The sequence below is a fragment of the Struthio camelus genome, chromosome 5 (assembly GCF_040807025.1).
Source record: "Struthio camelus isolate bStrCam1 chromosome 5, bStrCam1.hap1, whole genome shotgun sequence".
Lineage (NCBI taxonomy): Eukaryota > Metazoa > Chordata > Aves > Struthioniformes > Struthionidae > Struthio > Struthio camelus.
In genome coordinates this window covers 64,301,623-64,316,213 of record NC_090946.1, presented here as the reverse complement: position 1 = coordinate 64,316,213, position 14,591 = coordinate 64,301,623, and the positions used below count along the sequence as shown (strand labels likewise).

The window sequence follows — 14,591 nt, the reverse complement described above, 5'->3', positions numbered from 1 at the left end:
GCAAATAAATAATAGGGTAGTCCCACTTGAGAAGTGTTTACAGCTATGTACAGAAAAAATGTATAGACTTAAACTAAAAAAACCCTATCTTTAAAGGTTAAGTCAGTTTTTATTTCGCTTAAGCAGATATTAAAATCCTCTTCTCTCTCTACATCGTTTATATTGTTAACAACTTGTAGGACTTTATACCACATCACATTACTCTCCTGGAAATAGATTTGAATATCTAGAAGTACAAAATAGAAATTTTTTAAACAGTGAAAAGTAATTTTCCTGCATAATAGCCAAAATAAAGTGCCATGAAGCTATTAGCAGTAAATTGAATTTTTTGGTATGTAATTTAGCATAAATACTGACAAGCTGAAAAAAAAAATATAAAAGCAACAAACCCATGCTCATTAGTCATTCAGTTGAGCAGCGCCGAGGCAGCAGTCGGCCAGGGCGTGCGTTTTATGTCTGCTTCAATTGCACACTCCATTTATTTGGCCATGGCATGGGCGGCTCGCTCTGTCGCAGGCCTCAGTGGGCGATGAGCGCGTTGCGCCCCAGGGCAGCTGGGCCGCTCGGCTGGGGCAGATGTTCTTTTCAGCTTATTCACTGGCCATTGCTGGGTTGTTTACTGTTGTCATAGCTACCCCCATTTCCATAGCAGCCGCGCTGCTGTGTGTGAAGCAAGTGAGTATAGTTATAAAAAGGATCATATTTTGTTCTGTCTCTATAACTTACCATCTGTCCGCTGACTGTTCATGATGGATTCCAAAAACCAATTTAAGAACAACAGCAGCCGGCTGATGATTTTTGCTTGTATTATCAAAGTGACAGTGGCTGAGGATGCAAATCAGTTGGGGCTTCAGTGAAATGCAAGCTTCGTTTCTTTCCCCAAATTGTAGCAGTTTTGCTTCCAGCACATTCTCAAACATCACTGAAATCCTTACTGAGGAAGCAGGCGTCAGTAATGACCAGGTGTCGTCTTTTGTATTGGATTAGGTGTAGGCGCTCTCTGTGCTTTCCCCCTCTGCCATTAGCTCATCCCGGTGTGTTGATTCCAAATTGTGCTGTTGCATCTGCTTTCACAGATCATCTGTAATGAAATCTAAGTACTCTTCAGTAAAATTAAATAGCAAACTTGTGAAGCTCACAGAGAAGATACCGTGCACACACGAGTACCATTTGGTGACATATTCATCAGTGCACTCTCCTTAGCAGCAGTACTAGGATCACATGGAAGTTTGGGGGGAAATCCAAAACGTGATCAAAGAGCCCGCTGAATAATGAACTCTTTATTACCTCTACGCTGCAGAGATTCAGTTGAATCTATAGCTTAGCAAGGGGGGCAGAAAGATTAGCCCACTTGTAAATAATGTATTTATTGGTTGATTTTTCCAGATCCTGACATTGATGCTGCCACTGCCATGATGCTTTTGAATACTCCCCCTGAGATACAAGCAGGTTGTGAGTAGATATTTCTATAGCATATAGCAACATAGACATGTAAAGTTAATATTCTCTTTTCTAAATATACAGTGTACCAGATGAAAAGGATTTAATAAAGAAATATAACTTCCCTTGTCGACCCTTATACTTACTTGACCCTTACATGAAGTATAATTTTGTGGTTCGTGTTACATTCACTGTTACAGGAATAATAGTAATCCATAATCTCTACTGTTCAAGAGAGGTTATTGTTATTCAAGACATACATATAACTGAGTAACATGCTATTATCCATACTGATAGAAAGACCCAGGGCAACAGCCAGGAGAAAGGCAGAGAGAGAAAGAGAGCAAGAGAGTGAAGGGTACGTGGCATATGGTTTTGTTTTCATTTTGTTTTGGTTTGACTCCTATCGTGTGAGTTACCACAGCCATCTGGATACTTTCCATTCACTTGGGCACTGTTTCAGCTCCTTCCTTGCACACATCCTGCCCGTTTTGCTGTTTTGCTCGGTCTAATTCCAGGCGCTAAGCAGGCTCCTGGAAGTAAGGAAAGGTCTGACTTCCTGCCAATAGGATCTTTCTTCTTCTGTGACCAGACGTGAGGTTTTGATGCTATATGTTAACAGAGCATTTAAAAGGCCTTGGCCCCCACTGCACTGGGCTGTGCAAACAGGGAAAAGGATCGTCCTGTCCCAAAGAGCTTACAGTGAAGGCATTAGAGGAAGCCATGAAGGGATACGGCCACACAAAAGCAGGGAATACCAGAAAACAAACACATCACTGGTCAGCAAGCATGGCAGTAATGCCAAGTGACAGGCCGCCCTAAAAAAAATAAAGGCAGAAGTTAAAATAGAAGCCGTTACGAAGCCTGTCCTACCATCGCAGCTATTGTTCTAGCTCACGCAACCAAATCCAAATTTGAGGAGAAGCCTTGATTCGCACTTTGATACTCTGCCTAGGGAGGAGAGTCGATGACAATCAAAACATTTCCCGTGCAGCCGAGGAGAGCTATTGTCCGCCTGCTTTGTGACCTGGCCGGAGAGTGTCTGTTGAGAACCTCCTGTGGGGGAGAGCATGATGCACCAAGAAGCTATCCCTTCCCAAGAGCGAGCGGTCCGTACCCTCCTCTCACCTAATCAGCTGTCAGGAATTGTGTGCCATAAAAGAGGGAGGAATTCCAACTGTGTGTGGGTAGATAAAAAGAAAGATTGTACTGGGGGGAGGAGATGAGGTTAGTAGGGAGAAAGAAATGGGAGATTTTTAGAGGAGCAGAAATTTAAAGAAGTTAGATTTGTGGGGCAAAGAAAAGGAGAAAAGAAGCTGGGGTAGAGTGAAAGAGAAGGAATGCAGGGGTAAAGGACAGAGAGGATGTGTGAGAGGGAAGAAGAAACAAAGAGGCATGTTCACAGAAGAGGATGGAGAAAACACAGGATGATCCAAACTCCTGAAGAAACTGGAGAACAGGAGGAAGATGCAGCTATGAAAGAGTGGAGATACATAGTAAGCTGCATGCATTAAACGCATGCTGCAGACTTGTGTCACGTGTACGTATTTCCAGTGTTGTAGCTGTTCATGTGGAAGTGATCTGGGGATGTGGGCACTTTCATTTCATAGAGATCAGAGGTTTTGAAGGGCAAATGGCTTATCGCTATCTTACAGAGGTCATTCTGATGAGTGAAATTCTAACTTTTTAACCCTGTAGCATGTCCTTCCTCCCGTGTCACATTCCCAGTGGGCTATTTTGTCGGGATGTCAAAAATTAGAGGGAGATAAAACAGAAAGATTGCCCCTTCATTCACACTGCTCCTCCTTGATGTCAGCAAGTAATGAGACCTTCCTCTGTACCTATAAACTGAAACATGGTGTCAGAAGTTCATGAATCCTTCCAGATAGTCTGGAGAATAGAGAAAAGAGAAGAGAGAGCAGAAGTGTTAATCTTGTCCTCATTGGTCCTCTAAATGACAAAGGAGAAATATTTTTATCTGTGTGTGATAGATGTTTGAGGAAGTTAAACAGTCCATCCTGTGAATTACAATAGGATCTCGCTTTTCTACCATGTTAGGAAACTCTTGGACAACTTAAAGGAAATTAATTACTACTGCACATTAAGGAACAACTGCATGAAAAACAACTTTTAAAATTCATTGTCAAATAAAAGGCAAATGGGCTATAAAAAATTCATAGCAATTCTGAGCATCGTATGGAAGCTCACAATTCATTCTCTGTTACTGACTACACTGGTCTGTAAATCAAGCTGTAAATTATCAGTGAAGTAAACATGCTGATAATGTTTGATCCCTTGAAGATTTAGGATTCTGTGCATAGTGTCAGATGGTGGTGTGGTGTCAAGCACGTGCCAAAGCCATCAGAGCTGCAAAATGCCCCTTCTTTTGAAAACAAAGCTTGCCTGCAAGTGATTCGAAGACGCAGGGGCATTATGTGCAGTTGGACCACTAGTGTTAGTAACTGACTACAAATGCCCTTTTGGTATCCGAATCTGTTTGACTATGAGAGTGCCAGTTTCCTTGACAAGAAAGATGGTCAGATGAAGACAGAACCTGAGACTAATTTCACAGTGTAACAATATGACAAGTCAGAAATTTTGAAACTCCAGTCCGTTAAGGCTTTTGTCTGTCTTAAAAAACATTTAAACATCATTGTGAAACATGGATGTTGCCAAAGCAGAGTATGACAGAGTCTGAATTCGTGTGTGTGTGGATCGTTACAGATGTTGGCTTTTTACTTTCAAGGCATCTTCTTGGATTAAAAGCTGCCCTCCAACAGGGTAAAAATCTGTGCTCATCAAGGCCATGTGGATGCAAAAAGCGTCTTTAGGATAAAGTTAACTGCAGCCATCATTCAAAGTCTTATTAAAATTTTACTCATTTAATATAGTCTGTCAGAGAGGAATCCCATCTTAGTGGCATTAGAAAATCCAGAGAGTAAACTATTGCTTTTTTGCAACAGATTGATTAATTAACTTTACGTTTTTGAATGACCATTTAGAATTCCCTGCTCGTGTGTGAAACACAGCTGACAGCCACGCATGAATTTTAAAATCAGCTTTTGCTTTTATATGAAATCCTGAAATGGTGTCTGAGCTTGCACATATTCTGCTTACCGCTTACCCCCAGTCACACCAAGCTTTAAACTTCATGCAAAAAATGGAAAATAAAATAGTAAAACACCATTATTTGGATTAATTTGTGTTTGGAGGGGATTTACTGTGTAGGCTCATAAAATTCATTGTTCATATTGGCACTAAAAGGCTGGAAATAGTGCTGTTATAGTTGAATTGTTGACACCAGAAATCGTTTTCTGAAGTATTAACACTTTGCAGTAATGTCACAGGCTAAATAGTTTTAGATTGTAATTAAAGGCAGAAGTTTAAAGTAGCCAGCTCTGTGCAGGACTCTATTGAAACGTACAATCCAGTTGGCACCAAGAGTGAAGCCTGAAAGATATTTGTGATATGCTAAGAAAGGGAATTTAGAAACATAGTTTTGATGCTTTATTTATTTCATTTTGTGTATGTTACTGCATTTCATTGAGTTTTGTATGGTTTAGTTACGTTAAACAAAAAAAACCCCCTGCTTTCTGTAGTAGCGACGACTATCACAAGGTATGAATACTTTGGAAACTAACAGTAGCCAGTACATGAATATTCATTCCAAGATATGTGGCTTGATTGGAGAATTGTATTTTGACCTGTAGGGAGTTGAATACTGGCTTGGCCATCTTGAGCAAGTCATGTCAAATTTCTAGGTCTGTTTTCTCTGATGGGAATCCAGTTCACAGGATGGAAAAGGAGGTGGTGAACGATTAAGCTCAAATTAGAGCTCATGACCAAATGAAGCCTGTGGCTTCTGTTGTATAAAAATGTTAAGATTCTCAATACTTTGCTTCTTATCAAAGTATGTCCTGAACATGGATGCTACCAGTTATCACCTATAACGCACCAGTGGTTTGTTTTTTGATCGAGCCTTGTACAGATGCTGAGAGTTTGTCATCCTTTAGGACTCTTCTTGCAGGCTCTCGTAACGGAGCAGCATTCCTGACTCTCAGATTGTACTGTCTTGGTGTCACGGGTGAGTGACGCTTGGGCATGTCATTAAATCCTACTGAACCATTATTTTGCCGTGAATAAAATGGAGCTTGTACTTGGTGTTTTTGCCGTATGTTTGGACCTTCAGAGATTTAAGGCACTGTACCTGTACTAAGTAGCACTACCTTTTTAATTGGTGGGGTCATTCTGTGCTTGAAACGATTTGCTTTAGGGAAGGACCTGTGAGAAGGGAGTTCACGTACTTTATTGCTGGTGCTATTGCTAGTGAAACGACGCTGTGGTCAAAGTATTATACTGGAAATCCTGATTTAATTCAAGAAGCTCCTGAGTCAGCAATCTTATATTTAGCTTTGAATTCATGAGTAGTCCTTTGCCCGTTGCTATATAATTTTGAAATTGCGCGCCAATATAAGTACATCACTCAAGTGGAAGTTTAATACTACAAACAACTACAAAGAGTGCGTGCAGAAAGGGTTTGGGTAGAACTAAGAAACTCTAGGAGGGCCCTCTCAACTCTGAAAACTTATCTTGTTTTTTCATTACCGCTTGTCCAAATTAGCTGGAATCTGGTGACCTTCGGGATACTTTGCAACAGTAGTTTTACGTGGGAGACAAATGCTGTGGTAAAGATGTTTGGGATGATTTGAGAATGGAGCGCTGGGTACTTCGTAAAAAGCAGACTTTTCAAGGGTGAGATCAGCTTACCATTTTCTGTTCTGGAAATCATTATTAATCCTTGTCTCAAGGCGTGTATAAGCCAGAATAGATACATTTGGTATATTCTAAATTTGATGGGAAAAGAAGGAAGCTCTCCTGAGAGAGCTCTACTGTTACTATATCTCCATACTTTTAACATTTTACCCCAGTGCAATTTACTTTTTAAGCTAACGGAAGTGGATTGCAGAAATGGAAGGCATATTTACAAGAGTGAAGATATAAAATTAGCATAAAATCATACAGAAATTCTGCAAGTAAGGCCAAGTGCCATCTCGCTACATTTTTGTTGTGTGTGAAACCTGATAACTGCACTGTTCTGTAGGTACCACTTGTAAACAAATTACTTATTAGAGCTGATTAGAAAGCTTCCAGCCTAATTCTTTATAGCAGAAAATGACAGTTCATTGATAGTGAAATATTTCATAAAGCTACTTTTAATAACAATTTTATATCAAAATGAAAATGGGAAAAAAGATGTTTTGTTAGGGTTGAAACTTTTCAGTTGTTGGTTTTTTAGGGAATGGCATCCTCAACTTTCTATTCATGATTTTTTTTATTTCAGTTTTCAGTCTTATGTCATCAAAGTGAAAAACTGAGGTTGGAAAGACGACTTACTGTCCTGAAGTACTTACACTTTTCCCCCCTCTGTTCCTGGTATTTTAGGATGACTTGTTGCTTGTTTGGGAGGTGTCTTCAGCTTTTTGTTTTGTGTATTTCCATTCAGTGTTGGAACCCAAGAAATTTCACATCTGATTTCTCCAAAATAAGCAATGCTCTTGTTGCACATTTCCAGCATCACAGAAATGAAGAATCATTTAGCTGTGGTTCTTTACTAAATATGAAAAATAACTCTGAAGATTGAGGTTTTTTTTCTCTTAAATCTTCTTACACAAGGTAAGAAATGTGAGAGGAATTATAGGGCCATCAGGATGCACTGAACTGCCTTCCTTCCCGCTAAATTTTTTGTTTAAGGTGGACAGCTTTGAAGATGCAGCCTTGGTTTGTAGCCTTTAAGGACTACAGGCTAGGGAATTTAGGAGGTTGAAGAATTATCCTTGAGGAGTAAAATAGAAGAAGTTAGGCAGATGGGATCAAATGTATGCCTGGGGCAAGAGAATTGAAGTGAATAAAGTTACACTTTTGGCAGATAACATTTGCTTTTGGCAACTTCTGATGTCCCATCAATTACACATCATCAGCAATTTCCTATTTTCAGTTCTTGTAGACTGAGATAAAGTGTTCTGCTAAACACTGTCATGGAAGAGATATTAGCAGAGGGAAGCTAAAGGTGACAGACATTATCGAAAATGTGGTATCTCTTGTCTATAATGATTTCTTCTGTGGCACAAGACACGGGTTTGAGAAGAGAGCCGTGACTTAAATGCATGTGTCACATGACCGAAGAAGGCAGAGAACCAGTCTGTTCCTACAGGATACCTTCGTACTCTACTGTTTCACTTTTTATAAGTTTATTTTCAATAAATACTATATAGTCTTCCTCACTAGTCAAAATGTTGGCTACTTTGAGCTAGACAACTTAATGAAGTGCATGGTTTTTTCCCAGGTGACATAAAGAACACATGCACATTTGCTACTCCTTTCTTCTTAATTTTCTTGATTTACAATAAATCATGCTCAGTGCTAATATTTCATATAACTTCCACAGGCCAACATTTAACCAAAAAGTTGGTTGCGTATTTAGTGGGTTGTGGGGTGTCAGTATGTCTGATGACTCTCTCCATGAGTATTTCCTCTTCCTTTTCTACTTGTATTTTAGCTGCTCTTGCCAAATTGCTATTTTGTGCATTAGACGATGAAATCTTCAGGGAAGATCGCTGCCTAACATGGTTTTGATTGTTGTGAAGGACTTAGATGAATTAAGTTGTTAACTCAGCTGGATGGGGGAAATTTGCTTCACCCATACACACATTTGGGAGTAAGCGATTATGGACATAATCTGTCAAGGGATGTGATGAAAGAAAACGCATAGTCCGAGATGTTCTGCTCACCTAAGGTGCATATGAGAATATGCTGCATTAGAACAGCCCGGCACCGGCTGTGGAATGATCATGTGGCCTCGTAGTTATTTTCCATCACCAGCTATGAGTACGGGCTACTAGACTGGTATGAGATTTTTGTGGGCTTCTATCAGAGCTTCTTAACGTTACCTGAACATAGTGTTTTGATGGATTCAGATTATAGTATGTTCTCCCATATGGTATTCACTTTAGCGTCTACTAAACTATAATGTAAAAGTTTGCTACAGAGTATAAAAGACAGAGAGGTTATTTTCCCCCTTGGAGAATTTTGGAGATGTAGTTTTGCTTTTTGATGTTAGATGCATTGCTCCTCTCTGTAGTTAATCATTAGAGATTTGAAATTCCATCAAATACTATTCAGGATAAGGAATTCGCCAGAGTAGCGTAAGATCCAAAAATAATTTCCCTTTTAATGCAGAAGATTAAGGGCAGATTCTCTGGCTGTGTATAGTTTAACTGTTTACTCCAATGGGCATATTTTTTTGGATTAAAGCTGTCCAAGAGAGGAGTCAGGTCCAATACCTGTGTCCAGACACAGCAATGATGAAAGCTGGAAGGTGAATAATGATTTTGTTGTTTCAGATTCTTGGAGTTTCAATAAGAACGTATTTTGTGAAAGAGGAAACTTTTATCAAAAAGATGTACAGATTTTTTTGTGTTGTTTTCCTAAGTAGAGTTTCTCAGACATAAAAGTCTTGTCACTCGCACAGAGGATGTGTAAATTGCATTTCGCACTTCTGTCTAAGAACCAGGAACCGTGTAACCTGCCTGTGCTGTTGGTTAAAGAAGCATTAGAAAAGAGGAGTGTGGACTGTAGGGTGTTAGTCCAGATTGGCAATGACTGATGATATGATTTACAGTAAATTATCTTACCTCCTCACCTTGAATCTTCTATCTAAAATATAAATACCTGACCTCAGAGTGGGATTTTGAAACTTTAATTAAAGCCTGTAAGGCATAAATATATTTTTGGAATAAAAGTCCCACATGTTTTCCAGTAAATAATCTACAGCCTTTCAAAAGTACCAGCACTTGAAAATAATTCCTTGGGTAATCTGTACCCACTTTCATATAATCTGCACAAATTGAGAAATCAGAGGCAGGGAAAGTATCTGGGAACCAGGGACAAGAGGATTATTTGGAGGATCAGCGAGTCGGGGGTATTGCTTTTTTTTAAACATCTTGTTAATTGTGGCATGGGAGATATGGAAGGAGGGGGGGTGTGTGTGTTAAGATGGGGATGTTTTTAAACGTGAAGTTTTTGAAGAGAATGTTGCTGAATGGCACAGAGTGACTTAGAAGGATGCCAGGTGGAAAAGGTCATGGAAGATGGAGGAATGGGGTGGAGTGGGGATATGGATATACAGAAAGTCCAAGCTATAAGACTTTGCAGTGTATTTTGTATGTGCCGGGGTGGAGAAAAATGACACTCAGAGGAAGAAAAGAAGGAGAGACATGAGCCAACATTTTTGGAGGAGAGATGGGGAAAAGTGAGCAGGATTTCTAGAAGAAGCAAAGGGTTTTTCAGTAAGACAGAAAAGCTAAGAGAGAAGAAAGGATAAGATCAGTGTCAGCTGACTTTGCCAGCAGACCAGGACAGTTAGGTTACAGAAAGGAGACTCGATAATCAAGCAGCCTTCTGCTCCATTTTTTGTCATGGTGTTTGCCTTAAGTTGTGCAAGTCCTTTAGGCAACACCTATAGCTAACACGTGACTGTCTCTATCTATGTGAAAATGCTTTATTTCAATATAAAACACTGTGGTTTGTTTCAGAGAAAAGATGAAGTCCCCGGATCTTTCTTGGTCAAAACTCTTGGTTTGTTTCTTTGTAGGGGACTAGGTTAAATATGGAGAAACTGTACTGTGTTGTGCAGTATAAAAATCTATTCCTCTTCTAAATGTTTTGCAAAAGCCATGCCCATTGGAAAGAATTTGTCTTTTTATTGATCTTTTGATATTTAGCAGTTGTATCTGATGCTTTGAATTTGCCTGTTATCTGTGCATTTTATGCTAGGCATACCCTTGAGCAAATTGCTTTCTTTTATGATCCTGGTATTTTGAACTTCTTAAGGTCATGTGGTTGAAACAAATGCTATAAAAAGTTCCGATTTTTATTGGCGTTTTTAGTAAGAAAACATTGCCTTACAGTGTCTACAAGCCCAAACACTGAAGCATTGAAAGCCTGATAATCAGTGTCCTCTAGATGAAACAGACTTCATTGATTTCTCATAATCTAGTGCTGGAGGAGAAAATGCACAAAGCAGCAAAGTATGAATAGCAAAAAGTAATTTTTAAATTATTTTGGTCATTGAAAGCTGGCTCTAGTTGTTATAAAGTAGGTTCTATAATTTTAGCCATTTGAAGCTGCACTTAAGCACCTAAATATAAATGACCTGTTCTTCAGAGGTATTCAAAAGCAAGGGTGGGTGGAAGGGAATAACAGGATTTGGTGAGGGGTGTGTTGCCCTCTCACCAGCAGGAGAAAGAAGATTATTTTCCCAGAACTAATCTTTGTGGTCTGGAGTAAAGCAAGGTGAGCATCAGGATGGCATTTAGGAAGGGGAGCGTGGACCTGCCTTGGTATTGATGGGAAGTTGAAGTGTACCTCAGCAGCTTGAAAAAAACGTACTTATACACCTGCGTTTCTCTGCCTCAGAATATGCTGATGTTTTCATGTGTGAGTTTCTAAAGTTCTAGTCTCCCTGTAAATTGGTGAAATACAGCTTTTAAAAATAGAATTCTCTGGGTGCATAGATATTGATCTAGATTGTGACTGTCTTATATGTGTTTATGTAATACCTATATATTAAAAATAACACATCCAGAGTAATGCTAGTCATTGTCTTTTGGGACATTCCTCATGAAGAGAAGTTATGGTAAAAATGAGGAGTCACAGCAAAGGTAAAAGAAGAAGCGAGCAGACTGGCTAGCTGTGGCCAGAGATGCAAGGGTCAGGCTAAGGCTGTTGGAGGTTCTTGCTCCGCTCGGAGGGCACTCGCTGGCTGTGCGCAGAGTGCAGTGGTGTTATGCCCAAGTCCCCGTTCTGCACCCGTGGTAAGGACTGTGTTGGGTAGGCTTACAGCCCAAATGGGGAGGAAGCAAATGCTGTGGATCTGCTACACATGGACTCCTCCTGTGGCCATACCTTGGCACCACTTCCCCTGCTGTTCTTTTGGCCAGGGTTGGCTGCTGAGGGCTAGGCAGCACGCAGAAACGTGCCTGGGTGGAAACGAAGTACATGGTTGTAGGTTCACGTCTTGCTGGCCAGAGCTGCAATTTTGATATCCAGCCAAATCAAAAGTCTCCAGTGAAACTTCTCATCTCTAGCAGCCAGTACCTGTATAATTTTGTTTTACTGGCATCAGCACACCACACTGAACGGGAAGGACGCTGGGCTGTGAGCGGGCTGTGTGCTGGAGGCACATCAGTGCTGTCAGGTTGGGTGACAGAGGTCATCAGGAGAAAGGGGCTAATTAGTGATCTGGAGCTAATGCCTTTTTAGCCTCTTCTCTTTCACCTCCTGGTAAATCCACATTTGCTGTTAATATTTTATTTTGCAGGAGACAGAGGCCAGGAGATTGTTGCTTGGAAAGTGAGCTGGGATGATAAAAAGTTATGACCTGTGTTCTTGCAGTGACGTGCTTATATTCTATGTCTCCTTCATAAAGGGTCATTGTTTCTTACTGTAGATTAAGTGGCTGCATCCATGCTTATAGCTGTGTTTGACTGTAAGTACACCCATTCCCAGCAGAACTGCAAATACAAAGGTAAAGCGATTCAGTTGTACGAGGAATGATCTGCAGCAGCTAGGTCAGACAGTGGCTTCCACAAACCACGTTAACATTGGCTGCTGTTAAAATTTTTGGCATATGCAGGCATAGCATGGTGTTCACAAAAGTGCCTTTAAGTAGTTGGCATTGAGATGTTAAAGGTAAGCAGTGCACTACACGGGCCTCTCTCGTATTTTCTAAATGTACTGAAAAGCTTAACTTCCATGTTTTGCTCACACATTTTTCTAACTTCTTCTTTAAAAGGAAAAATGTTCTTTTGTTTTTTAGTTCCTCCAGGAGTGATACAAAATGGAGCTCGAGTTCTGAGTAGAGGAATATTCCCTGGAGCCAGGCCATTGCCAATCAACCCTATAGGAAGCATGGCTGTCGCAGTAAGGTAAGAGTGGCGCATAGCGGGATTTCTGTGAACAAACGAGTATTTTGCAGAGAATGTACAAGTATATCTAAGCCCTGGTAAACAGAAACCTTACTGCTTGTTGCTGCTTCTGAGATTTTAAATGAAAAAACTCTGCTATCTAAAACTCATGGATTTTCATTCTTTGCGGGATAGTCATGTCACATCTGTCTGTTGCACTCTGGTTTGTTAAAAGCATGGTTTTGTTTTCACTAGCAGCTCACAGGCAGGTTATGGTGAGACCCTCCTAGGGTGACCTCTTTTTCTAAGTGCAGAGGTAGCTCTCCCCTCCGCCCCCCCCCCCCCCTTTTTTGGTAAAGACAATTTTCTGACTCTTTTCCTCGGATTAAATGCCAGAGAGAAGAAAGTCAATAATGCTATTCTGAAAGATATTTAAACATACAGCTGTCATTATTAACTTAGGTCTTTGTGAGGTAGTTTCTTTCATTACAGGTTCTTTTTCAAGGTTATACTGAAGCATTCAAGGATAAAACATTTAAGATAGTCAACTTTTTCAGAAAGCAGAGCAGTAAGAGACATCTAGTGATGGTAACAAGAACTGTGGCTCGATGGTTTGCTTTACTTAAAGCAATGATGGTTTATTGCTGGAAAAAAAATTGCCTCAGATGTAGCTCCATTTTCAGTCAGTCACAACAGAGATTAATTTGGTCAAGTGTGCTGTCAATGCCCTTCTCTTTCAAAACTCTCAGTACCTGTAAGTGCTATTTCAGCGGGGCAGTTGGGTGTTTTGGGTTGGGTTTCTTAATCAGCACTGACTCTGCTTTGCTGGGCTGTTCCAGTTTCGCACTGATGTGAGTAAGGACTGCAAGGCAGTGACATAAAATATCTTGATGACTGTTTATTCCATTATTATTTATTTGGGCTTTCTCCCTCTTTACTCTTCCTATTTTTATTCCTCTTTGGAATCAGTGTCTAGTCCTTTGGAATCAATTTTTCCATCCAGTAAATGGAGGGAGAGAGAGAGAGAAAGAGAGAGAACCTGTGACCTTCTTATACCCTTGATGCTTTAAAATGCACAGAGGGAAAGACACTAATTGGAATAAAATCCATGTTTTTGGATGGGCAGCTGTTTCAACTGTGTTTCCATTTGCTACGCTGAAGGAATGCAACCCTGAGGGTCATCCTCCAGAAGTCTACAGAGTTCCTCTCTGTCTCACTTTACCACGGTCTGATCTTGCTAGCAGCGGCAAGTAGTTTTGCCACTGACTTCTAGCCAGGGTTTGTATTCTGCTCCAGTGGGGATTGCAGAGCTGTGGGACTAGCGGATCACTATTTCTGTGTTTTTTTAATGAGGTGTTCAAGGTGAAGGGAAGACATTGTGGTCTGAATGTTATCTCATGAGCTTATCTGCATTCCCAACTCAAGGCTGTTTCTTAATCGGAGGATATGACCTGTTTCATAACCAGGGCTAACTTGAGAGAAAGAACAGTTTCCCCTTCCTGGACACTCGAAAACATCCTTCTGTGTGGACACCCCAAAATTGCAATGTTGCAAAGGCTATATATAGTTAATTTTTTTGCATTTTTAGAGGACCTGTTTTCTTGTTTTTTCCAGCAGGTAGAGCAGGATCTTTTCCAGCTACCAATGTACCAATGTAGATTTGAGAAATTAGGGGTTTTACCTCTCCCTCTGTAGTTATGTTCTTTTTGCTCTGTCTCCAAGAAAAGCGCTTAAAAGTAGTTCAATGCAGATATATTTCTAATTCTTTTTGTTCCCTTCTCCAGCCTTAGGCAGTATTAGAAATAGCGCACTATGAATGTATTTCTACTCTGCATGTTGTCTGCTCATATTTAAGGGCTCCAGCAATATCCCCCCTTCTAATTCTTGAAAAGAGGGGGAGGGAGGAGCCTGGGGAAGATTTTGGGAAGTTGGAGGCTCATCCATCATTAGAGGACTCTCTGCAGTGGAGCTACTTGAGCAGGCGGTTTTGTCTTGTGTCTCTCAGGGACATTAAGATTTAGAATTCCTTTAGGAAGGAGGTCAGCCTGTATGCAAGGCACCTCTTAGAATATCATTTGGTCCTCTCAAGACCAGATACGTCTGTCATTTGTCATTGTAACACCCTGCTTCTTGGTGATCGTTCCTCTCCTAGAATGCACAGGACTAAATGGGGTCTGTCTTGTTGAG

General features: G+C 40.4%; 1 protein-coding gene across 25 annotated transcripts in view; it reads left to right on the top strand.

Annotated features, from left to right (window-relative positions):
- The window catches only part of FOXN3 (forkhead box N3), a 223,241-nt gene that overhangs the window by 192,276 nt on the left and 16,374 nt on the right, over positions 1-14,591 (top strand). For 11 of the 25 annotated variants that reach the window (XM_068946773.1, XM_068946768.1, XM_068946771.1 and 8 more), the window contains 2 exons: positions 1,387-1,452; positions 12,317-12,425. In XM_068946773.1, coding sequence (XP_068802874.1) covers positions 1,387-1,452; positions 12,317-12,425 — 175 coding nt within the window. The remainder of the gene's footprint in view (positions 1-1,386; positions 1,453-12,316; positions 12,426-14,591) is intronic. The other 14 variants (XM_068946783.1, XM_068946786.1, XM_068946787.1 and 11 more) reach the window with 2 other exon arrangements.